The sequence below is a fragment of the Dendrobates tinctorius genome, unplaced genomic scaffold, assembly GCF_039654945.1.
Source record: "Dendrobates tinctorius isolate UK_male_01 unplaced genomic scaffold, ASM3965494v1 ptg000120l, whole genome shotgun sequence".
NCBI lineage: Eukaryota > Metazoa > Chordata > Amphibia > Anura > Dendrobatidae > Dendrobates > Dendrobates tinctorius.
This window is the reverse complement of record NW_027361788.1, coordinates 21,045,970-21,072,602: the sequence shown is the minus strand read 5'-3', so window position 1 is coordinate 21,072,602 and position 26,633 is coordinate 21,045,970. Positions and strand designations below refer to the sequence as shown.

The window sequence follows — 26,633 nt, the reverse complement described above, 5'->3', positions numbered from 1 at the left end:
TTAGCAAGTCTCCCTGACCATGAATGGAGGCCATCTCTGCTCAGATGGCGTACCAAACCCAATTCCAAGTCTGGCCAAATAGCCATTAACTATAAATTCATTCATGCAGCCCTGGATTATGGACAATCCCCATTCTCATTAACAAAATGGCAGATTGAAGACTCCAGCCTAACCTGCAACGCCATTCTGAAAGCTTTAGACCAAGCCTATAAATTTCTCCCGTCGGCTCGTTTCCTGGAGACTAGACTAAAAATCTTCCATAGATCCTATCTAACCCCCACAAAAGGGTTATAGAAATGAGCTGTACACACCTTCCAGGTGCTTTAAATGCCATTCCCCCAGAAGTCATCCTATTTCATTGTCTATGGGTATGCCCAGTTATTAGGCCATTTTGGGAGAGAATACAACAATTTACCATTATGCACTTGACAAATTTTGTTCCTGATGAACCCTTATGAGCCATATTTGGATATTTAAAATCAGACACCTACACCTGCTCTCCTGGGGCCCTTAAACTATTGCACTTGGTGGTGGCGGCGGCTGGTACTAAGGCCATCATGCAGATGTGGATCCATGACCATGTCCCTCTCTTCAAAATCTTCTTAAAGAAACTGTCATTTCTGCTTCAGATGGACTGGGTGGAGGCCTCTCTGCATAATGAGGAGGGTAGGGTACAGGCATTTTTTGAAACTTGGGAAAACTTCATTCCTGTGCTCCTACAACATATCTGGAGCGACATTGAGACTTGTTTCCGGCCAACAATCTGGCATCAGGAGCAGATACTGCTGCAAGAGACACCCATATAAGTAATGCCCTTTGACGGTCTGCAACGGAGAGACATTGCTGGGCTTTGGGGGTTTACTTCGGTGTCTGTGGGTCCTGAGTTTGGCATTGGGCACATATACTGTGTCTAATGGGCAAAAGCCATACCTGATTCTGTTACGTTCCCTTCCACCGGTTTTGTGTTTGTTTTGTCTGATTGTCTTATATACTAATACAACCTCCAATATAGAGGTCTTGATATAAATACTTTAAACAATGTGTGCTCTGCTGCATGTACAGTATGTATGACAAAGTTGTGAGTTCAATAAAAACAAAGTTAAAAAAAATTATATTATACAGTATATACTCGTGTATAAGCTGTGATTTTCAGCCCATTTTTGGGAGCTGAAGGTCCCGTCCCCCCCTCGGCTTATACACGAGTCATATACGGGGGTCGACAGGGGAGTGGTGGGTGTCAGAGACCATACTCATCCCCTCCTGGCACGGTCTCTTCAGCCCCTGCTTCCCCCATGATCTCAGCGTTCCATCTGTTCCTGCATTCAGTCACATGGTACCGCTCATTAAACTCATTAATATGTGCATATTTAATGAGCAGTACCACGTAACCGCTGAATGCAGGAACAGCTGGGACGCCGAGATCATGCAGGAAGCAGGGGCTGAAGAGGCAGTGCGCCAGGAGGGGGGCGAGCATGACGGGAAGCAGACCCATCCCATCGCTGGCTCCCGGGTCCTCTGGCTGTGACATTCAGCGGAGGGCGCGTTGACGCAGTCAGTGCATGCCCTCTGCTAACATCATTGCACAGGACCCGGGAGACAGCGATGGAGCGAGGAACAGTAAATATAGCCAGTGCCGGGGGCCTGAGCCAGCGGCTACACCGGCACCTGGCCCCCAGCGTGGGAGAGGAGAGTATGTCTTTTTTGTTTTTATATAGCAGCAGCATATGGGGAGTATTTATGGATGGAGCTTCTACTTGGGACACCATTAACCCTTGTGCAGCAATATATGGGGGGGTATTTATGTATGGAGCATCTACTTGGGACACCATTAACCCTTGTGCAGCATATGGGGGTATTTATGTATGGAGCATCTACTTGGGACACCACTAACCTTGTGCAGCAATATATGAGGGGGTATTTATCCTTGGAGCATCTACTTGGGACACCATTAACCCTTGTGCAGCAATATATGAGGGGGTATTTATCCTTGGAGCATCTACTTGGGACACCATTAACCCTTGTGCAGCAATATATGAGGGGGTATTTATCCTTGGAGCACCTTGTTGGGCCACCATTAACCCTTGTGTAGCATTTTATGGGGGTATTTATCCAGTTTTTCTGTGGCAAAATTAGGGGGGGGGGGGGGTCGGCTTACACGCGAGTATATAGGATATAGATAGAGATTATTTATATATATATATATATATATATATATATATATATATATATATATATATATATATATATATATATATAGGCAGCACTACCAAAATTAAATAGTTGGTGCAAAACCTATTCAGCAGTGTCCCAACAGCCAAATTAACAAAAGTAAAAAAACATAGGCAGCACTCAAATTAAATGTGAAAAAAAAAGTGGATACTTTACTGATCCTCAAGTGGCAACGTTTCAACGGTGACCCGTCTTTATCAAGCCTTGAAGCTTGATAAAGACGGGTCACCGTTGAAACGTTGCCACTTGAGGATCAGTAAAGTATCCACTTTTATTCACATTTAATTTGAGTGCTGCCTATTTTTACTATATATATATATATATATATATATATATATATATATATATATATATATATACATACATACATACATACATACACACACACACACATACACAGCTCAAAAAAAAAAAAATAAAGGGAACACTCAAATAACACATCCTAGATCTAAATGAATGAAATATTCTCATTGAATACTTTGTTATGTACAAAGTTGAATGTGCTGTCAACATAAATCACACAAACATCATCAATAGAAATCAAATTTTTGAACCAGTGGAGGCCTGGATTTGGAGAGACCCCCCAAAATGAAAGTGGAAACATGTCAAATTGAAAATCAAAACAAGACAAAATTAAAGTGGAAACAAGTCAAAATGATGCTCATTATTGTGTTGCCTCCACGTGCCTGTATGACCTCCCTAAAACGCCTGGGCATGCTCCTGATGAGGTTGCGGATGTTCTCCTGAGGGATCTCCTCCCAGACCTGGACTAAAGCATCTGTCAACTCCTGGGGACAGCCTGTGGTGCAACGTGAGTTTGGTGGATGGAGCAAGACATGCTGTCCCAGATGTGCTCAATCGGATTCAGGTCTGGGGAACGGGCAGGCGTCCATAGCTTCAATGCCTTCATCTTGCAGGAACTGCTGACATACTCCAGCCACATGGGGTCTGGCATTGTCCTGAATTAGGAGGAACCCAGGGCCAACCGCACCAGGATATGGTCTCAGAAGGGGTCTGAGGATCTCATCTCAGTACCTAATGGCAGTCAGGCTACATCTGGAGAGCACATGGAGGTCTGTGTGGCCCTCCAAAGAAATGCCACCCCACACCATTACTGACCCACTGCCAAACCGGTCATGCTGAAAGATGTTGCAGCTATATTAGAGTATATAGAAACGGAAGCACAAAAAAAAAAATCAAATATTGCTTAAGGCTCTGTGCACACGTAAGCTTTTTTTTCCCACGTTTAAGCGTTTTTACAGGCAAAAACGCTTAATAATCACTTAAAAGCAGCATCCCATTTATTTTAAGGCTTTCTGCACTTTTTGTGCATATTGATGCGTTTTTTTCCACGAAAAAACGCATCGCGGTAAAAAACGCAGCATGCTCATTAATTTTGCGGAAAAATCCACGTTTCTAGCTATTTTCTATGAGAATATGGATGCGCAGAAAAAAAACACATAAACGCGAGTTTTTTGCACAAAAATGAACAGGGAAAAAAAAACGCGGGTTTCCTGGGAAGGAGTCCGGTTTTGATGCAGAAATTTTCTGCATACGTGGGCACATAGCCTAAAGGGAACCTTACTGCAACAATATATGATAAAATTGAATCAACCTTTATTGAAATCTTAACTAAAACAACCACACAGAAAAACCAACCAACCGTGTCACCTAACGTAGCCCTGTTGTGGGGCCCTGATAAACTACCTAACAGCGGAGGTTGGCACCCTAAACACAAACGAGATTGACGCCCCGCTCAACAATGGCTGAACCCTGATACTCCTAAATGACCCTGGACTGGTGCAGCATGTAGTCACCCATTTGACCAGGAAAGGAATATCGCTAAAGCGTCACCGATTTTGTGACACAGCAGCGATATGGCTATGTGTGATACTTACCTCCGACCGGTCCCCCCCCCCCGCTGTCGGTCGCTGATCGCGCAGATCCATTTCTCGTCGGGCGCTTCCTGCTGGCGCCGACGAGCGACGCGGGCGGAGGACGTCATGAAAGGCAAGTAACGACCGCTGCTGCGTCGCTGCATCGCTAGTGAGATCTGCCTGTTTGGCAGCTCACTAGCGACCATTTAGCAATGCACCAGCGATCCTGACCGGGTCATATTGTGGTCAGGATCGCTGGTGCATCGCTAAATGTAAAAGGGGCCTTAATACTGTTCCCTGTGACTGAACACCTTCCTAACAGCAGAGATTGGCACCCTACTGGTCAGCGGAATGGCGCTCCCGCTCCACGACGGCTATCCCTTGAAGTCCCTGATATGACTTATGATAATTTAAACAAGGGTAGCAGAACATTAGATTAGTGGAAAGCATAATTTATACCAATGGACCATTTGTGACCCATATGGTAGAGAAACCCATAAATCATATTGATAACAGTAAGATAAAAGGTATTCAAGGTTGGTAGTTGATAAGAACCTCAACGCGTTTCTCCTAACCAGATCATCAGGAGGTGGATAATCAGATAGTCAGAAAGCATCTCTGACCTGTGACCCGTTGAAGTGCTAGTTTAGCGCGAAACGGCTGTTGTCCGCTTTCTGTCCACTCCCACAGCCAACATGTAACGCATGTACCAATAAAGCAGCAGCATTTCTTCAATAGCCCAGTGAATGCGGTCCTTCTTTTCTCCTTTGGATTTTAGGTACAGCTGTGGTCTCCCCAGGACGAGCACCCGAGGCTGCAGGCAAGCCATCACTTCTGATACTGCACACCACCTGAACCAACCACAGTAACTGCGGTGCCATCCGCGGTTTTTTTTATTATTATTATATAATCTATGAAAGCAGTATTCCAATTTAAAATTGTATGTGTAATCTAAAGCAGAATTCACTCAAAAGTTTTTGTCCTATGTACAAAAAAAAATTTGGACTTGATGACGAAAAATACAAAACAAATATTTGTCCCTTTTTTTGCATAGGACAAAAATTAAGGGACCAATTTTCTTTATTTTTTGGTCTTCAAGTCATTCCAATTTTTTTTTTTTTTTACAATGTATCTATTTTTCGATTAGCAGAAAAAAACAAAAAAAAAAAACCCACCCCAAAAAACCACAAGGAGTCGGTAAAAAATATTATATACATACATAAATACATACACACACCTCATAAAATTAGAATATCAAAAAGTTAATTCATTTCAGTTCAATACAAACAGTGAAACTCATTACGTAGAATCATTACAAACAGAGTGATCTAATTCTGTTAATGTTAAGATTATGGCTTACAGCCAATGAAAACCCAATCTCAGTAAATTAGAATACTTTATAACACCAGCTTGAAAATTATTTTAAAATCCGAAATGTTGGCCTACTGAAATGTTCAGTAAATGCACTCAATACTTGGTCGGGGCTCCTTTGGCATCAATTACTGCATCAATGCGGTGTGGCATGGAGGTGATCAGCCTGTGGCACTGCTGAGGTGTTATGGAAGCCAAGGTTGCTTTGGTAGACTTCAGCTCGTCTGCATTGTTTGGTCTGGTGTTTCATCTTCCTCTTGACAATACCCCACAGTTTAACTATGGGGTTAAGGTCAGGCAAGTTTGTTGGGCAATCAAGCACTGTGATACTGTTTTTAAACCAGGTATTGGTACAGGTGCCAAGTCCTACTGGAGAATTAAAACACCTTGGACCACTGAGCAACAGTCCAGTTCTTTTTCTCCTTGACCCAGGAAAGAGGCTTCTGGCGTTGTCTATTGGTCATGAGTGGCTTGACACAAGGAATGTGACACTTGTAGCCCATGTCCTGGATACATCTGTGTGGTCGCTTTTGAAACAATGACACCAGCAGAAGACCACTCACCAAATCTCCCCAAAATTTCTGAATGGTCTTTTCTTAATCCTTTCAAGGCTGCGGTTATCCCGGTTTCTTGTGCACCTTTTATCTACCACACTTTTTCCTTTCACTCAACTTTCCATTAAGATGCTTGGATACTCCAAACATCCAGCTTTTTTTTTTTTTTTTCATAACTCAAATAGATTTTTATGAAGAACATCACAGTATTCATACAACAGTGGTACAAGCATTTTTGATTTTCCCATAAACCACCCTCCCCTCAACAATGCAAACTCACCCCACCCCTTCCCCCTTTAGACAGCTCGTATTATCCCTTTAACACCACCTGTATATGTATATAGAATTCCATTATACAACATCATATGTTATAGCAGTGTAGACAATCAATCCACATATACATACCCCCGAGACCGTTCATTCACCTATCCACTCATCCCAATTCCATCCAAGGCATCCACAGTTGTCATACATCACCAGTTTACCCCTTTTCTTGTAGACCCCCTTCTCCAGCTTAAGGGCATGCTTCACATAGGCAAGGTATTCTCCCCTTGAAGGTGGATCCTCCTTTTTACAATTCCTCGCTATTACCTTTCGAGCCATATATAGTAGTCTAGCAATTGCCACCTACAGATTGTTATCCACTTTTATCACTTCCACATATCCCAGCAAGCAAACCACTGGCTCTCTTGGGCCCACACACCTATAAGCCACTTCCATACGACTCAGGACCACTAACCAAAAGGCAGCCAATCTTGGACACGTCCACAGCATATGAAATAATCCAGCATTTTCGTTCTTACACTGAAGACACTGTCGAATCTTTGCGGCCAGCGGTTCCACCGCCAAAACAAACAAAAGAGGGGAGAGTGGACGCCCCTGTCTCGTCCTTCTGTGCAACTTTATGGTTTGGGATAGCTCCCCAATCACCCTAATTTTCGCTAACGGTTGCACATACAGCAGTTGAACCCATGACAGAAATTGGGGACCAAAGCCCAAACAGCGCAGAACCTGCCACAAATATGGCCACTCCACGCTATCAAAAGCCTTATGAGCAACTAAGGATGCAATAACCCTCTGACTGCAGTTGTCGGCCCGCAGCTGCATAGTCATAAAAAACTCTCGGGTTAACAGCAGATCTGTCGGGCATAAAGCCGGACTGATCCGGATGTATAAACTTCGAGACAACACCCGTCAACCGATTCGCTAATACCTTGGCCAGAAGCTTAACATCTGTTGTGAGCAAAGAGATTGGGCGATATGACTCAGGCTGCTGTAAATCTTTATCCTCTTTCGGTATTACATTGTACCACTATTATGGCTTCTCTCATTGAAGCTGGCAAAATCCCTCTACACTTAGCATCCTCCAATACCACTCTCAATCTGGGCACTAACACTTCCTCCATACCTTTATAAATTTCAGCTGGTAATCAGTCTACTCCTGGCGCCTTCCCCCTTGACTGACCGGCTCAGCTTCTCGTCCGTGATAGGTGCTTTCCCTGTCAGCATCTCCCAATTTAGGCAGCCCAAGCCCCTCCAAGAATGCCACAGTGTCTCCCACCGATGCTCCCACCCGAGAGGAGTATAAATCCGCATAAAAGTCCGTGAAGACCACTAAAATGTCAGGGGTCCCCGACACCTTCGTGTCATTTCCTGAAACCAATGAATGCACAAACGAGGTACCCCTCTGGGCAGAAGCAATCAGCGACAGGATGTGGCCCACCTTCTCCCCTTCCTGGTAATAAGTCAGTTGCTGAAACTCTTTTCCTCTCTGCCCTTTCCAAGAGTTTTATCCATATTATTCTGAGCGTCCTTTAACAGTTTCCCGTCCTCTGGAGTACAAAGTAAAGCCATCTCATCTTCCACTGCTCTCAGCCTTTCCGCCACTATCTCTGCCTGTTTTGCCCACCTCTTACACCTGCTGATATCCCTAAACAGCAAACCTCTCAAGTACGCTTTCATGTCCTCCCATATAGTGGGTATATCTGCACTCCAATCATTAAATTAAAAAAAAAAAAACTCCTTTACCCACCCCCCCACTGTATACTCTCTAAATCTACACTATGCAACCAATTGGGGTGTATTTTCCACTCTCCCCTGCACATGACTTGTGTCCCCGCAGGCCGCAGCTCTACCTCTATCGGACTGTGATCCGAAACATCCCCCACCATCGTGTCCATCATTCCGTTGCCGAGTGCCATATCTATTCCAGGTATCATGGGCAGGCGAACAACAAGAATATCCCCTCTCCAAAATGTCGCACTCTCTATAAATCAACCATGCCAATTTCCCGAACATATGTACCAACTGCAGTAGCGTGACCTTTGGTCCTACTCTGTTTTTGTTCTTGTCCCAGAAATAATCAAATATTGTTAAGGTCCCCAATAATTAAGAGTGGCATCGACCCCCACGTCCGACCAGCTCTAACACTTCCCTAATTTTCCTGCTGGAATAGGGAGGCAAAATGTACATGGCTGCCACACACATCAACACACCAAACACTCTACATATCACCACCATATATTGTCCATCCACATCTACATGCACCTCCACTTCCTCATATCGTGCCCCCGCAGAGATCAGTACTGACACTTCCCTCGAACACGTAGAAAAGGTAGAATGATACACTTTTTGTATCCAGTTCGTACGTAAAACGTCAACCTTCTCGCGCACCAAGTGTGTCTCAAGCAGGCATATCATTGAGGCCCTCTGATCTCGAGCGTACTGTAAAACCGCCGTTCGTCTGGTCCTATCTGATAGGCATCTTCCATTCCAACTCAATATTTTAATACGGTCCCCCATCACACAGCTCACCATTTTTCAGAATTTCCTCTCCCCTTAATACTAGCCGTCTAATCCCCCCCCCCGCCACTCTTTTAAATCCCAACTCCCTCCTCTGTTCCCCCCATATCTAAAACTTCTTCCTCTCATTGAGAGTGGGGCTCCTCCGCCCATTGCAAACGCTCCCGTGGTTAACCATTCCTTCTCGCCTCCCGCCACCATTACGGTACATAAAACATTTCAATACCAACAACAAAGTAAAGAGATTACAATAAACATTCGCAGTACACCATTTTAAATCCTCCTCCCTCCATATTATCTACTACTGCACCCTCTGGCCAAGCAAACATGGACATTCACTGCGCTTCCAAAATTGAGAGCCGCACAAAAAAAAGGAGCAGGTATAAAAAGATACACAATTCTCCTATTCCTGATATATAAAAAAAGATTTTTCCATGTATCCAGGTCATCGCGGAATCTCAGTCCCCTTTGGCTTGTATTTTCTTAGCATTAATGTCAATCCACTGGGTGGCTTCCTCTGGTGTCAGGAAAAAATGGATTCTGTCCAAAGCTACCATCCGTAGCCTCGCAGGGAACATAGAATATTGCACCCCCAATTCCCTCAAGCGTCTCTTGACACCAGTAAACTGCATCCTCTGTTTCTGAACCGCAGCAGAATAATTCAGATAAATGGCAGTCCTCTGTCTGTTGACCGTGAGATCCTCCATTTCTCTGGCCCTTCTGAGAATAATGTCCCGGTCCCTATAGTTCAGTATTTTGGCAAGCATAGTACGGGGGGATTAGCTCCAGGGGCAGGGGCTGTGGTGGGACCCTGTGAGCTCTTTCAACAGCAAAACCTTTGTCAGCATCTCGACCCCAGTTTTCTCCCTCAGCCAACTTTCAATAAACTCAGTAGGATTCCTCCCCTCCGTTTTTTTCAGGCAGACCAAATATACGGAGGTTATTTCTTCTAGATCTGTTCTCTAGATCCTAATTTTTGGCAGCCAGTTCTGACAATACTTGAGCAAGCTTTTTCTCCGCTTTTTTCAGCTTTCCTACACGATCCTCTGCGGTGCTCACCCTCTCCACTGCACCCATGCATTTATCCACCTTCTGTAGAGCCGCATTTATATGTGCCAATTCCCCTTTAACATCTTGCACCTGCGGGATTAAGGCATTTAGGGATTGTTTACATGAAGAGACTAGTGTAAAAATGTCTCTCAAGGTCAGTTCTCCTTCCAGAACCACTTCTTCCTGGGCCCCTGTTACCACAGCCATGCTGCTCCCTCCTGCCCCTCTCTGTATCTCATTCTTCCTTTCAGGGATCGTTTCCTCCTCCTCCTCGTCAGATCCATCTCCAGCATGTGCCTCCGCCTCCTCTACTCCTTCCACCATGCCACCACAGCTAGGTCAATGTGTGGATGAAGGACCACCTCATCAAATCCCTGTCATGGCCAGCCCAATCTCCAGACCTGAACCCCACTGAAAACCTCTAGAATGTAATCAAGAGGAAGATGGATAGTCACAAGTCAAAGAAGAACTGCTTAAATTTGTGTACCAGGAGTGGAATAAGGTCACCGAAAAGCAGTGTGAAAGACTGGTGGAAAACATGCCAAGACGCATGAAAGCAGTGATTAAAAATCATGGTTATTCTACAAAATACTGATTTCTGATCTATTCCCGAGTTAAAACATTAGTATTGTTGTTTCTAAATGATTATGAATTTGTTTTCTTTGCATTATTTGAGGTCTGCAAGCACTGCATTTTTTTTGTTATTTTGAACATTTCTCATGTTCTGAAAATAAATACAAAATTTAGTGCTTGGAAATTTGAAGACCTGTTGTCAGTAGTTTATAGAATAAAAGAGAAATTTACATTTTACTCAAAAATATACCTATAAAAGAGAATCAGAGAAAGTGAAAATTTGGCAGTGGTCTCTTCATTTTTGCCAGAGCTGTATGAGTTTCACTTTCTGTATTTAATAACAGCAATAAGTTAACTTTGATATTTAATATATACATTACAGACCAAAAGTTTGGACACACCTTCTCATTCAAAGAGTTTTCTTTTTTTTCATGACTATGAAAATTATAGATTCACTCTGAAGGCATCAAAGCTATGAATTAACACATTTGGAATTATATAATTAACAGAAAAGTGTGAAACAACTGAAAATATGTCTTATATTCTAGGTTCTTCAAAGTAGCCACCTTTTGCTTTGATTTCTGCTTTGCACACTCTTGGCATTCTCTTGATGAGCTTCAAGAGGTAGTCACCAGAAATGGTTTTCACTTCACAGGTGTGCCCTGTCAGGTTTAATAAGTGGGATTTCTTGCCTTATAAATGGGGTTGGGACCATCAGTTGTGTTGTGCAGAAGTCTGGTGGATACACAGCTGATAGTCTATTCAGTAGGACTGTTAGAATTTGTATTACGGCAAGAAAAAAAGCAGCTAAGAAAATAAAAACGAGTGGCCATCATTACTTTAAGAAATGAAGGTCAGTCAGTCCGAAAAATTGGGAAAACTTTGAGGCTAAGTGCACATGTACTTTTCTGCCCTGCGGATTTTTCCGCGCAGAATTGAAGAAATCCGCAGGTCAAATGACCTGCATTTTTACTGCTGATTTCTTCCTGTTTTTTTGCGGTTTTCCCCCTGTGGATTTGGAGAATGGAGCAGGTGGAAAACTGCACAAAAGAAGTGACATGCTGCACATTTTGAACCGCGGAAAAATCCGCAGCGTCTGCACAGCGGTTTCTTTTTTTTTTATTAACATGCTACTGTACATCACAATGCGGATATGCAGCGTTTCTGCCCGGTAAAATCCGCTGCGGATCCGCTGGAAATCTGCATCGTGTGCACATGGCCTGAAAGTGTCCCAAGTGCACTGGCAAAAGCCATCAAGCGCTACAGAGAAACTGGCTCACATGAGGACCGCCCCAGGAAAGGAAGTCCAAGAGTCACCTCTGCTGCGGAGGATAAGTTCATCCGAGTCACCAGCCTCAGAAATCGCAGGTTAACAGTAGCTCAGATTAGAGACCAGGTCAATGCCACACAGAGTTCTATCAGCAGACACATCTCTACAACAACTGTTAAGAGGAGACTTTGTGCAGCAGGTCTTCATGGTAAAATAGCTGCTAGGAAACCACTGCTAAGGACAGGCAACAAGCAGAAGAGACTTGTTTGTGCTAAAGAACACAAGGAATGGACATTAGACCAGTGGAAAGTGCTTTGGTTTGATGAGTCCAAACTTGAGATCTTTGGTTCCAAAGACTGTCTTTGTGCGACGCGGAAAAGGTGAACGGATGGACTCTACATGCCTGGTTCCCACCGTGAAGCATGGAGGAGGAGGTGTGATGGTGCTTTGCTGGTGACACTGTTGGGGATTTATTCAAAATTGAAGGCTTACTGAACCAGCATGGCTACCACAGCATCTTGCAGCGGCATGCTATTCCATCCGGTTTGCGTTTAGTTGGACCATCATTTATTTTTCAACAGGACAATGACCAGAAAAACACCCCTCCAGGCTGTATAAGGGCTATTTGACCAAGGAGGAGAGTGATGGGGTGCTACACCAGATGACCTGGCCTCCAGTCACCAGACCTGAAACCAATCGAGATGGTTTGGGGTGAGCTGGACCGCAGAGTGAAGGCAAAATGGCCAACATGTGCCAAGCATCTCTGGGAACTCCTTCAAGACTGTTGGAAGACCATTTCCAGTGACTACCTCTTGAAGCTCATCAAGAGAATGCCAAGAGTGTACAAAGCAGTAATCAAAGCAAAAGGTGGCTACTTTGAGGAACCTAGAATATAAGACATATTTTCAGTTTCACACTTTTTTGTTAATTATATAATTCCACATGTGTTAATTCATAGTTTTGATGCCTTCAGAGTGAATCTACAATTTTCATAGTCATGAAAATAAAGAAAACTCTTTGAATGAGGTGTGTCCAAACTTTTAGTCTGTACTGTATATTCTTACAAAATTAGAATAAGTGTGAATGTCCTTCATTCCTGTGAAAAGAATCATAACATTTAAAGTAAACCCTCTCCTTTTGTAACACTAAAAAAAAAAGCATTTTTCAATATATATGAATATATTTATTTTCTTTGTTAATTTCTCCCCATTTTTATAATATTTTACAAACATAAATGATGTCATACCTGCACGCTTTATAGGCAGTTTCTTCTGGTCTTTGATCAACAGATACTGAACCAACTCTCCAACCTACAAAGCAGAATGTGTAGATTAAGGCTTTAACCCCTTCATGACCGGAGGTATTTTCGTTTTTTGCTCCCCTTCTTCCTAGAGACAACTTTATTTTTCAGTCAATATGGCGATGTGAAGGCTTGTTATTTTGAAGGACAAGTTGTAATTTTGAACAAACACTGGTTTTAACATAGTGTACTAGAACAAAAAATTTCAAGTGCGGTGAAATTGCGAAAAAAAAAAAAAAAAAAAAAAAAATTGAAATTCCACCGTTCTGCATTTTTAATAGGTTCACCAAATTCTAAAACTGACCTGCCATTATGATACTCCAGGTCATTACAAGTTCATAGACACCAAACATGTATAGGTTCTTTGTTACGGTATCTAAGTGGTGAAAAAAATTCCAAACTTTGTTAAAAAAAAAAAAATTATAATATTGCGCCTTTTTTGGGTCTCCATTTTTTGTGATCTCAGGTTGGGTGAGGCTTTTTTTTTTTTTTTTTTTTTTTAAATTTTTACTCACCTTAGCTCCTTGGCTGTTTGCCCGTTCTTACCCCATCTTACAGAGATCGGACAACACCTTGTTGTTCGTAAGATACAGCCAAGAGTAAGAGAGCCTCTTCAGCCCTGGGACTCATTCCCGGACATCATGTTAAAAGTAGTTTTCCCTTCTCCGACATCGCAAGCCACAGCCATAGTTGAGAGCCGCTTCAGTCCTTGATCCGATGTTTGAGCACCAAGAAAGCAAGTTCCTTCCTCTGGGAAGAACTGTATTTTGAGTCAGTTTGTTTTCCTCTTGGGGTTATTACATTTTTGACTCCTAGGTACAGCACTGTCTCACCCGGACAGACCATTCCAACTTTTGGAATCTCTGGCTATGTCTGACCCTGTTGTGCACAGGTTCAGCACTCGCAGCTGGCTGGTTGTGTCATTGAGCTGGCCTCCACACTCTCAGTTGCCTAGACCAGGGATCCTGTTGATGCATCACGGGACTTCCCGGGGCTCCCCCTCCTTCAGACGGTTGGACGTTGTCACTGAACAGATTGCCCTTTGTGTTTTGTTTTTTTTTTTCTTCTTACAGCGGCCTACTTTTCCCGATCTTCTGTCCTGTTGCAGCTCATGCAAAAGTAAGCAGTCCCACATTTGAGGTTCCGAGTCCACTTCCTTTCTAGAATGTCCAGGTTGGATAAAGGTTACCCAAGAAGCCTCATGGGATCAGTACTTGTTTTTTCCCCAACAGTCTGAACAGGTCGTTCTCATATCGGCTAGAGCCCTCCTCAGTGTTTTTTGCCACGTATGCTCCTTCCGGGTCTCTGTTGCTCTTCAGTACTTGGATTCTAGGTCCAGACCTCTCCATGATTGACTCTCCAGGGAGCTGGAAGGTCTCCTTCCCATGTTTTGCATGGCTTTACTCCAGCCACTTAGATTTTTTATCATCTAACCTTCTTTCTCCTGATTCAGTGCAGGACAGTTACTATCCTGCCATTCTGGATCTCTGACTTATGTAGTGATGTTCCCTTCAACACCATCCAAGATGACTATATTCATAAAACCTACAACCTTCCTCCAACCAGTGTGATTTGAACCCTTCTCTTTGCTTCCTCCTAAAATGCAGAGATCCCAAGATTCTCCGCCAGCCCCAGGCTTTACCATCAGCTTAGTCCCTTCTTTAGTGTTCTTACGAGGATCAAATTTTGATTCCAAGGCCCCTCCTTTTTTTTCTACATGCAGGAAGATTTGGTTAAACCTTCAACAGTTCAATATCATCACTTACCTCAATCCAGTCCATCAGAACATGGTGTCCCAGTCCACAACTCACGGGCTCTCCCCTACCTACAGAAGGGTCCTCTTCTCGGAACTCATTCCTTCTGACATTCATTTCCGCGTCTCTCTCGTCTAAGCATACTCTTACTCTTGGTCCAGTGGCTTTGTTCTAACCTCATTCTTCACAAAAGATCTCCCCCAGACCGAAAAAGATTTGTAATGATTGGTGTCTTTTGTCTTCGTTAGCAACTTTAGTCCAATCTCACACTGGATCAACTGTAGGCCAATTATGACTTTCTCTTCTTCATCTGGAACCCAGAGTGGCATGCATTTGTTATTCCCTTCCACAACAAAACCCAGGATTCTCTTCCTTTCAGTGTGGTACAATATCCTGGTCAACCTTGCCAGAGAGGGTCTGGTCATGGAATGAACAATGTCTGTCGATTCGTCCGCAGTAAGCCATGTTCTCCCGACTTCCCAACCTGTGAAAAGTCTTTGACAGGTGTAGGGCTCTCTTAGACAGTTCTCTGGCTTGTTTCAGTCGTTTATAGCTGTTCATACCATACATCGTTCTAAAGAGGTCCAAAAGGGACTGAAAAACCTTGTACAGTACGCTTCCAGATTCCGAGCCTCAGACATTGTTTTCTAACACCGGACACAAATACTCCCCCACTTCCTTCTGCACCCTTGAGCGAGGAGGAAGTCTACCTTCTTAAAGGTTCCTCTTGGAAGCTTCTAGATCTTTGCCATTATTTTGTTTCAGTTTTACAGTTTGAAACACACCATCCAGATTCTGTTTCCCCGATAACGTCTTGATTACGATCTAACTAGGGTAACCCACTTAATCTCCTCTTTCTTCTCGTAATGTCAGAACTTGAGTCTGGTTTGTTCCTGAGCTGCCTAGAGGCAGGTTTTTTAGCTTGCCTTCAGGGGAATCAGGTTTCTCATTTCAACTGTATAAGTTTTTTTCCTGTGGGCTGCACACGCTTAGTAAATCTCTAGTGGCCTCCGATGTGTCTTGGGGGCCCGCATCTGGCGTTTAAACACTACAGCATTTTGTCGCCTCAATTTCTTTTGTCTTTTTTGGAATCCTGGAAGGTTCTTTTGGAAACCATCTCTCCACTCCAGTACTTTCGCTTTTCCTGTTTTCCTGCCCGATTGCTATGGTCATGGTGGTACTGCACTTGATTCTCTTTGTGGGAGTTAACCTTTAATATCTTAGTTTCTTTTTTTTGTCCTCCAATCGGTCTCCTAATATATTGTAATTGGTCAGTGAGCCAGTTTCTTCAGTTGCTCAGACTCCCCATTTGCATTTGGGGAATCATAATAGCCTTCTAGTCTGGATTCGCTCTACAGTTCTGGATGCATAGTCGCAAGTGACAGTGCACCGTCACTGTCTTCCCACTCTTCATCTGAGCTTCGTGCCTTCCGCATCTGTCATCAGGTCTCTATTAGCCTCATATTATAGTAGCTGGTCTCCGACCTGAGATTCTCACCTCTGCTTGTACTTTTCACTAGCCCTTATTTTTTTTTTCTTCCCACCCTTGTGGACTGCTTATGGATATCCCATGGTTTCCTGTGTCCCCCAATGAAGCGACAGAAAATATTAGGGGTTCTTACCGTAAAATCTCTAAGACTGCATTGGGGGACACTGCACCCGCCTTTTCTAGATTTCTATATTGGGCCAGTCTGTTTTATCTTTGATTGCTTCTCCTACTGCTTTTTACACAGTCTTAATAACAGTCAGTGTATACTACTGAGGAGGAGCTAACTTTTGTATTGCCTAGTGGCAGCAGCATACACCCTATGGTTTCCTGTGTCCCCCAATGAAGACTCTGAAAAAGACTTTATGGTAAGAACTAGAGATGAGCGACTTTGGTCGGATCGGGTTTCGTGAAACCAGAATGAAACAAAATAAGTTTCAGATGAAACTCGTCCGACTAGAGCAAAACAAAGTCGGAGTTTCGTCCGAAACCCGACCCCAATGCAAGTCAATGGGAAATAAAAGTCGGACGAAACTCCGACTTTTTTTTGCTCTAGTCGGACGAGTTTCATCTGAAACTTATTTTGTTTCATTCAGGTTTCACGAAACCCGATCCGACCAAAGTCGCTCAACTCTAGTAAGAACCAAAAATCTTCATTAACTCATCACTTTTAGCCCCGCAAGTCTGTAAACACCTTCCTGACCAGGCCAAATTTTACAATTCTGACCAGGGTCACTTTATGAGGTACCATTGGAACGCTTCAACGGATCCCACTGATTGTAAGACTGTTTTCTCATTTCATAGTGCTTTATGATAGCGGTAAAAAAAATTCAATACGACTTGCGTTTGTGCGTGTGTGGGGGAGGGAGAATAAAAATGGAAATCTGTCAAAAGTTTTCCAATTTTCAACCTTTCCATCTTATACTTTAAATCAGAGTTGTTACACAAAATAGTTAATAAATAACATTTCCCACATGTTTACATCTACACAGTTTCTGAAACATTTTTGTTAAGAAGTTAGAAAGGTTAAGACATGGACACTTTTGGGTGAACGGCAGGGCTTGGAAGGGACGGAGCACCTCTTGGCTTTTTGAATGCAAAAATTGGCAGGAATCGATAGTGGATGCCATGTCGCACTTGGAGAGCCCCTGATGTGCCTAAACAGTGAAGAAAAAAAAAAAAAAACACAAGTGACCCTATTTTGGAAACTAGACCCCTCAAGGAGTGTGCAAACATATTAGTCCCTATCTCCTTGAGCTAGCAAGGTCACACTTCTGTAAACGTATCAAATCCAGTGACAACAGATGATAACCCAGAGTCTAGAGAGCTTATAGAATATAAATAAAAAAATCGTTTTTATTGATCTAACAGATAAAATATATAAGGATGCATCATGTCAAAATGCGGACGTTGACCAATTACCATATTTTAATCCAAGGTATACGAGTCAAAAGGATTGTATATGTAAATCCCTAGTACAAAATAAAGGCCTTATATGGAAAATAACGAGCATATTTACGTTAGTGTTGTCTTTAACCACATAAAAATACATTCAAATATACCCGATACAAAGTTGTATACTGCACAAGTGATAATTGCAAACTCTGATTGCGATGAGACCGTGTTCACGTTGGTCTCAAAAGTGACTAGTGTCAGAGATAAAAATCTAAGTAGTAAAGTGCAAAATACTTTAGTATACTCAGAGCCTAAGGGTGTGTTCCCACGGTCAGTGGTCAGTAAACGCTGCGGGTTGGACGCTGCGTACATCCGCAGCTTCAAGCCTGCAGCGTCCAGATGTTACAGCATAGTGGATGGGATTTCAAGAAATCCCATCTCCACTATGCGTTCAGAGACGCCTCTGGCTTCCCTGCGTAAACGGACATGCGGCGAGTCTTTCCAGACAGCAGCATGTCTATTTATGTTGCGGAGACGCTCAGTCTCCTCAGCGTAAATTACCCATAGGACCGCATTATCTTTATAGTCACATGCGTATTAAGTGCGGGAACGCAGCTTACTACGCATGTGTACTAATTTAATAAAGGTGTACCTTGTGCCACAGCCGGAAGTTCGCGTCCACTGCAGTTCTCGCAATGAGCTGACCGCAAGTACTGCCATGCAAGTGTCCACAGGAGACCATCTTCAAGCTCAGCTCTGTCTGGATGTCAGGCTGAATGGTGGCATAATGCCACCGTTCAGCCAAAGGCATCCAGATGTAGCAGAGCAGGACTCGTCGTGGGACAGTATGTAATGATATTGTTACTTTTTTATTTTATTTCTCTTCCAGGAGATCGAGGGTTTCGGTGGAATTAGGTGATGCAGTAAGTATAGTTTAATTAAGATCTATTAAAAAGAAGTCCGTATCATTATATAATTTACACCATGTTCCAAATTATTATGCAAATGATCTATTTTTCTCTGATTTTCCTAAGTGGTCGGTGCAAATGACAGTCAGTCTAATAAAAGTCATCACCCATTAGAGTATACATCAAATTTTATTGAAGAAACCTCCCAATGATAACGGAATAATCTCCAAAATGAATAAAAACTCAAAATGCACTGTTCCAAGTTATTAGGCACAGGAGAATTTCTAAACATTTGATATATTTTAAAGAACTGAAAATGCTCATTTGTGGAATATGCAGAATTAGGTCACATTCACTGAACAAAAAAGCTATTTAACTCCAAAACATCCTAACAAGTCAAGTTACATGTTAACATAGGAACCCTTCTTTGATATCACCTTCATAATTCTTGCATCCATTGAACTTGTGAGTTTTTGGAGAGTTTCTGCTTGTATTTCTTTGCATGAAGTCAGAATTGCCTCCCAGAGCTGCTGTTTGGTTGTGAACTGCCTCCCACCCTCATAGATCTTTTGCTTGATGATACGCCAAAGGTTCTCTATAGGGCTGAGGTCAGGGGAAGATGGTGGCCACACCATGAGTTTCTCTCCTTTTATGCCCATAGCAGCCAGTGACTCAGAGGTATTCTTTCTAGCATGAGATGGTGCATTTTCATGCATAAAGATGATTTTGCTCCTGAAGGCACGTTTCTGCTTTTTATACCATGGAAGAAAGTTGTCAGTCAGAAACGCTATATACTTTGCATAGGTCATTTTCACACCTTCAGGAACCTTAAAGGGCCCTACCAGCTGTTTCCCCATGATTCCAACCCAAAACATGACTCCTCCACCTCCTTGCTGACGTCGCAGTCTTGTTGGAACATGGTGGCCATCCACCAACCATCCACTACTCCATCCATGGTTGCTCGACACTCATCAGTAAACAAGACTGTTTGAAAATTAGTCTTCATGTATGTCTGGGCCCACTGCAACCGTTTCTGCTTGTGAACAATGTTTAGGGGTGGCCGAATAGTAGGTTTATGCACCACAGCAAGCCTCAAGCCTTTGAAGGATCCTACATCTTGAGGTTTGAGGGACTCCAGAGGCACAAGCAGCTTCAAATATCTGTTTGCTGGTTTGTAATGGCTTTTTAGCAGCTGCTCTCTTAAGGTACCATCACATTTAGCGATGCACCAGCAATCCCGACAATGATACGACCCGGTCAGGAACGCTGGTGCATCGCTAATTGGTCGCTAGTGAACTGTCAAACAGGCAGATCTCACCAGCGACATAGCAGCGGTCGGCGATCGTTACTTACCTGTCAGACGCGGCGATGAAGACGTCCTCCTGCCCACGTCCACGCGTCGCTCGTCGGTGCCAGCAGGAAGCAGCCGACGAGAAACGGACCAGGACGTTCTTGCGCGATAACCGGGGGGGGGGGGGGGGGGGGCAGCAGGTCGGAGGCAAGTATCACACATAGCGATATCGCTAGCAATATCGCTGCTGCGTCACAACATCGGTGACGCTTAAGCGATATCGCTTAATGTGACGGGGCCCTTAATCTGATGAATTTGCCTGGCAGAAACCTCTTCTTCCTTAATCAGCACAAAACACGTCTGTGCTCAGAATCAGACACAAATCTCTTAACAGTACGATGATCACGCTTAAATTTTCGGGAAATATCTAATGTTTTGATCCCTTGACCAAGGCATTGCACTATTTGATGCTTTTCGGCAGCAGAGATCCTTTTTCTTTCCTATATTCCTTGAAACCTGTGCCCTGCTTAATAATGTGGAACATCCTTAAGTAGTTTTCCTTTAATTGGGCTCACCTGGTAAACTAATTATCACAGGCGTTTGCGATTGATTTCAGTGATCCAAAGAGCCCTGATACACAATACCATCAATGGGTTTATTTGAATAACAAAAAATTACATCTTTATGACACTTAAATTCATAATTTGGAACGCAGTGTAAAAGGACTTTATTCTGGCTTTATTTTCTATGTAAATATAGGATTAGTAATAGTTGTCTTATAAAAGCTTCTCCATTACTAAGCCGTGGCCTTGATGTCACCTAATACAAAGATGACATCAACCCCACAAATATGAACCCCACTTGCCACAGGGCAAGTAGGAAGAGCCGGGTAAAGTGCCACAACTGGTGCAACTTCGGATGCGCCAATTGTGGGGCGGCTGCGGGCTGCTATTTTTAGGCTGGCAAGGGCCAAAATCAATGGGCCTCGCCAGCCTGAGAATGCCAGGCCGCAGCTGCTGTCTGCTTTTTACTTGCCTGGTTAACAAAAATAGGGGGACCCCACGCTATTTTTTTTTTGGAGGATCTCTCACTATTTTTGCTAACTATCCAAGGTAAGCAGACTGCTGCGGCCTGGTATTATCAGACTGGTAAGGTTCATGGATCCTTATCAGCCTGAAATACCAGTCCCAGTAGTCTGCTTTAATCTGGATAGTAAACAAATAAAGGGGGACCACACGCCATTACTTTAAATTATTTTTTATTAAAAAAGGAGGGGGATCTCTGTGCTTTCCTCCACTTCCTGTGTCATGTACATCCAGCTGTGTCACAAGATTCACCATTCAGTCACTTAATACACATGTGACTAGGAAGATTATGCGGTATCTAATGAAAGTGTATGGGTAATTTACGTAACATAACGCTACATAAATTGACATGAGCAAATCTGGTCTGCCAAATCTGCCAGCTCAACCGCAGGAGCTACCGCTACGATGCCCTGGCAAAGTATTTTGGCCCAGGCAGAGATGGACTTCGCCACTCATGTGGAGGCGAAGCTGGGGCAGAGGGAGGCACCAGTAGCTTCAAAGGCCGATTTGGCCAAAGACTCAATCCGCCTCTCCGTAGAGTCTTTAAGAGACGCACCATCCGGTAGAGACAGAACTGTCTTTGAGGACAGAAGAGAAACTAGTGTGTCCACCTTAGGGGACTCTGCCCATTTGCCGACAAGATCTGGGCTAAAGGGATACAGGATGTCTAGCTGTTTCCTTCCCGGGAAACAGCCCCCTCCCTCTGCCTTCTAAATGCTGAGATCGATTGCACCACTAAAGGTACTGTCACACTTAGCGATGTACCAGCGATCCTGACCAGCGATATGACGCGGTCAGGATCGCTTGTACATCGCTAAGTGGTCGCTAGTGAGCTGCCACACAGGCAGATCTCACCAGCGACATCGTAGCGGTCGAGGGTCGCTACTTACCTGTCACACTAGGCGATCCTGACGTCCTCCCGCCCACGTCCACGCTCGTCGCTTCACAGGAAGCTGACGACGAGAAACGGTCCAGGACGTTCTTGCGCGATCAGTGATAACCAGCGGGGGAGCGGTCGGAGGTAAGTATCAGACATAGCGATATCGCTAGCAATATCGCTATAACGTCACAAAAACCAGTGACGTTATAGCGATATTGCTAGCGATATCGCTTAGTGTGACAGGCCCTTTAGAGTGTTAAACTGCAGGGAGCAGGGCGGACACCGCTCCTGGCAGTGGGCGCCAGGTGTCAGCTGAATACCCTGCAGCAATCTCGTGCACGCACTGCACCGTCTGGACGTATCCAGGCGTCCAAGGTTGGTAAGAGATTACCTGTATGAACGTATAATGTGGTGAGGGGGTCAATGGATGCAGAAATGAGTCAGAAAATATGCAACATCAAAAACTCACCAAAATCTAATTGTGGCAACGTAGCCCATTACTGTGTCAAGCACCAAACGTTAAACACAGCTGTCTGATAATTAAAATAAAATATATGATCTGGCAGCAAGAAACTTATGAGCAATAGTAACCTACATAATACCTTGTTGGTTTTACAGAGAGGACGTCACTTTCATCATACATGTGATCGCTGCAGGCAAACAATCACTGGCTTCAGCAGCAGTCAAATGATAGATGTTATGAGCCGTGTCATTGAATCAGAAGGGGACTGAAGAGGTGAGCATTACTTACTATATCCATTTCTTCCCTGTGGGACTATTTATTTTTATCTGACAATTACTTTGCTTTTCTACAATCTAAATATTGTGCACCTTAAGTGACCTGACTATACACAGTGACAAGACCAATGTAGGACAGACACATCGGACTGGATGGATTACGTCATGTATACATCAAGTTTAGCCAAGCAAGTGAGAAGGATAAGGCTTGTAAACTTGCCAGACCTTTTAAGAAAATCAGCTGAACAAGGTTGTCTGCCAACTTCTTATTCCCCCTCTCCACATTCAGGATCCATGCAAACACTGCTGAATGATATACAGTGTAGAAGTCATATACCTGATAGCACAAAATGACCACAGGTTACCTGTAGCATATAGTGTGCAATAATTCTTACCGTAAAGCAATAACCAAGATCTATGGTGAACTCACTGTACCTTCAGATTGATTTGATCAGGAGAGTGCTTCTCCAGGTTCCTCTGCACCTGAGATGGTGTCTGCGTCTGAGTAAATGAAACATCTTCCTCCATTTCCACATCTCCACCCTACACAAACAGAAAGGATAAGCAGCATCACCGGGCGATTCAGGATGGACGAGCCACAACACATGTAGACAATATAGTGGAACATGTGCTGCAACCTACACCGAGGAAGAAGGGGTCTCCATGTCTCATCGGGGTAGCCGCAGTGGATTGCTTTGCGGTGTGGTATAAACAGCCAAGGAGGGTTTCACCAAAGGCTGCTCTGAGCACACCAAACGAGTAGTTCTATACACAACAGTGTTAACAGCTACATGCCATGTACAAAAAAAAAAGAAAAGCTGTCCACTTACATCAGAGAAAACTTCACCTCTGATAAAAACAGTAAGGAAGAATAGTATAAAATTCAACGTGTCCAAAGGCATAGGTGAAGAGTCAGCTTGTACATGTACCTATAAAAGGGCTGTTTTATAGCACTGTATTGCAACCATATTTTTCCAGCCATATCAGTTATGCAATTTCAGGCCCAACCACGGATCTCATCACCCTCACCTACAGCAACAAAGGAATACACAACGCTGTGTACTCGGGGCATGAGGCACCCGGTTGAGCCGGGAATTGTGCTGTAGTAAAGATCAAAGCATTTGTCTGGAATACAGCTGTCTGAAGTTTGAGTTCACACATGACGTGATGATGTATTTGATAACTTCGGCATCTTACCTGAAGGTGTGACGTGTCCTGAAGCCGACCTCTCCTTCGCTGCGTCATGGCCACTGGACTTAAGAAATTCACTTTGAAGTAATCAGATATTTTGTTAAAAAAAAAAAAAAAAACACTAGTAATAATTTCCACATTTCCAGGATAGCTGGGTGATGTGGCCACTCCAAGGCTAATGGTATGCGGCCCCATTTAGATGCCAGACCCAGCCGATGAGTGTTCACAGGCAAACCTCCAACTCCTCAGCCCTAGTCACTACTGAGCATGTGCATAAAGTGCAGCACAGATTCATCGTAACCAGAAGCAGAGATCCTTAGATCAGGAACAGAACAGACATTTAAAGGACATTTTACAACTTTCCCAAATTCTTATGAAAACATTTACAGCACGTCCTGCACTGAACCCGATTTATTATATTTTAGGAGTTTGAGTCGGTCCATTTGATACTGACTACACCAAAACGGACACAGACAACAAAGCCGCTTCAGGAAAATGCTGACGATAGTTTTCCAAAAACTGGCTCAAAAGATACCGAAAAATGAGCATGTCATTCCTATTTAAAGGGAATGTGCACGTGAAAAACAACTGCAGATATGGGGTTAGTCAGCAGAGTAATGGCATTCTGAACCTGTCCAGCACCCGCACTTAGGTCCTAACTGCCGGGAGGAAGTTAAATTTAGTCCTCCCAGCAGCGGTTGGCATTCAGTCACCACTCTGCATACAGAGTGGCAGCTATAATCGAGCCCCTGCACTGACTGACAGCAGCTCTGCATTAGGGCCGAGTCACTGCAGAGGGCCAGTTACAGCTGCACTCTATTCAGAGCGGTGACTAAACCTGGCCCGCACCGTAATTTATTGCCAACCGCTGCCCAGAGAAATAAACTTGATTTCCTCCCAGCAGTGGGGTTTTAAGTGTCAGCGTCAGGCAAGTTCAGAATGCCATTAACCCCATATCTGCAGGTTAATAGCGTTTTTTGTTTTTTCCACGATAGGTTCCCTTTAATGGGAATCTGTCACCTAATTTTTCGTACATATAAGCTGCGGCCACCGCCATCAGGGGCTTATCTACAGCATTCTGTAATGCTGTAGACAAGCCCCCGATGTAACCTGAAAGAGAAGAAAAACAAGTTATATTATACTCACCCAGGGGCTGTCCGGATCGGGTCCAATGGGTGTCGCGGTCAGATCCCGCGCCTCCCATCTTCCAGCGATGAAGTCCTGTTCTTTGCTTCCCGTCGCAGGCGTACTGCTCTGCCCTGTTGAGGGCAGAGTAAAGTACTGCAGTGCACATGCACTGGCAAAGGTCAGAGACCCAGCCCCTGCACACTACAGTACTCTGCCCTGAACAGGGCAGAGCAGTACGCCTGCGCCACGACGGGAAGCAAAGAAGAGGACGTTATCGCTAGAAGATGGGAGGCGCCGGAGCGGACCGCAACACCCATCGGTATAATATAACGTGTTTTTCTTATTTTTCAGGTTACATCAGAGGCTTATCTACAGCATTACAGAATACTGTAGATAATCCCCTGATGGCGGTGGCCGCAGCTTATATACGAAAGTATAGAGGACAGATTCCCTTTAACTGCTTCGAAGTTTCTAAACCCTGAAGACGTTAGGTAAAAGTGACAAGCCAGAGCACCAATGCACATCTGACCTAAATTAGTACTCAGATTTCTAGGAAATAATTGTGCAATGTGAAGGGGTTGAGAATCCAAAGACACTCATTTATTGCGTAGTTTACTAGTTTAGGTGACAAAAAAAATGAAAAATTCTCAACTTTCAAGAATTGTGTATCGTGGACGGGTATTAGTTAAAGATTTGACAGGCAGAAAAAAAAAAATCACACAAATTCAAGGGGTTGATCATATTCCAAAGAGAGAATGAATACATAGTTCAGTAGCACCCGGAACAACAAGTATGGTACATATTGGTAATCATCTCTAAAATGTTTTCGCTTTGCTAATTTTTTGTTCTTTGTACAATATAACAAGCCTTTTTTGGCAGATCAGCTCGCTGACAGATTCTCAGTTAACTCTTCCTACAGTCGGCAATGGATAGCACAATATAGAAGGTAACTCGTGCAAAGTTTTTAATAAAACCCAACTGCAAAGAATTTTAACCTCCAATTATATGCATTTAAGAAAGACACTGACCTCCCAAAAGGTGGACAATCCCTTTAAAAAGGTTCTCTCGTTGCTTAATAAGCTGTGCAACCTGGTTGCTAGTTTCAACAGCATCAGAACTGACTATATAGGCAGGTAGCAGGTGCTAAGACACAGAGAGGTCACTTCACTTTTAGGAAACCGGCCTCAGACACAGGAGGAATCCGCCACTGACCAGCTGACAATGAAAACTGGCGCAAGAGTAGATGCTATGGGCAACTACTACACAATGGCATTTCCTGACAACCATTAACTCCTCTGTGGTGACTGACCACATACAATGGAGCGCATAATCTACACGTGACGATAAGACGAGCAAAACCGGCGCCAGCACCATACGTTACCTGCTCTTGCGCAGCAACTGAGTCCCCGGCACCAAAACAAGCCAGCACCGCCTCTTCCTGATGACGCAACATGTCACGTGCTGATCGTTCCGGGCGGGAAAATGAAAGACGCTGATTGGTTGTTGTTGTTACCTCGCTCGTTTCTGATGAAGACCGCAATGTCCTGAGGAAAAATTTCAGTCACAACGAGCACGAAGTGATAACTGCACTGCACATAGGACATGTCAGCAGCCTGTCCATAAAGTGTCTAAAAATCACTGCTCTACAATACAACACCTAACATTTCCTCTTGGAGCTTCACATAGGAAATATGTAGCTAATATTGAAGCCCACAGATTCATTATTTGAGGGGTATTTTTTCTGTCCAAAT

The 26,633-nt window shown here is 43.7% G+C and overlaps 1 protein-coding gene and 1 non-coding gene across 4 annotated transcripts in view; both read right to left on the bottom strand.

The window, feature by feature from the left end:
* LOC141101649 (non-structural maintenance of chromosomes element 3 homolog) overlaps nucleotides 1–26,398 on the bottom strand; it is a 53,567-nt gene extending 27,169 nt beyond the window's left edge. Inside the window, exons 1-5 of one of the 3 annotated variants that reach the window (XM_073590875.1) lie at nucleotides 26,264–26,398; nucleotides 23,761–23,831; nucleotides 22,999–23,106; nucleotides 17,346–17,423; nucleotides 12,973–13,036 (exon numbers count right to left, since the gene is read on the bottom strand). In XM_073590875.1, the coding sequence (XP_073446976.1) occupies nucleotides 12,973–13,036; nucleotides 17,346–17,423; nucleotides 22,999–23,106; nucleotides 23,761–23,808 (298 nt within the window). In that variant the 5' untranslated portion in view covers nucleotides 23,809–23,831; nucleotides 26,264–26,398. The other 2 variants (XM_073590874.1, XM_073590876.1) reach the window with 2 other exon arrangements.
* LOC141046805 (small nucleolar RNA SNORA11) lies at nucleotides 23,188–23,318 on the bottom strand. The gene has a single exon (XR_012219663.1). It is a non-coding gene; the product is annotated as a small nucleolar RNA SNORA11 (small nucleolar RNA).
* Nucleotides 26,399–26,633: the final 235 nt, after the last annotated feature.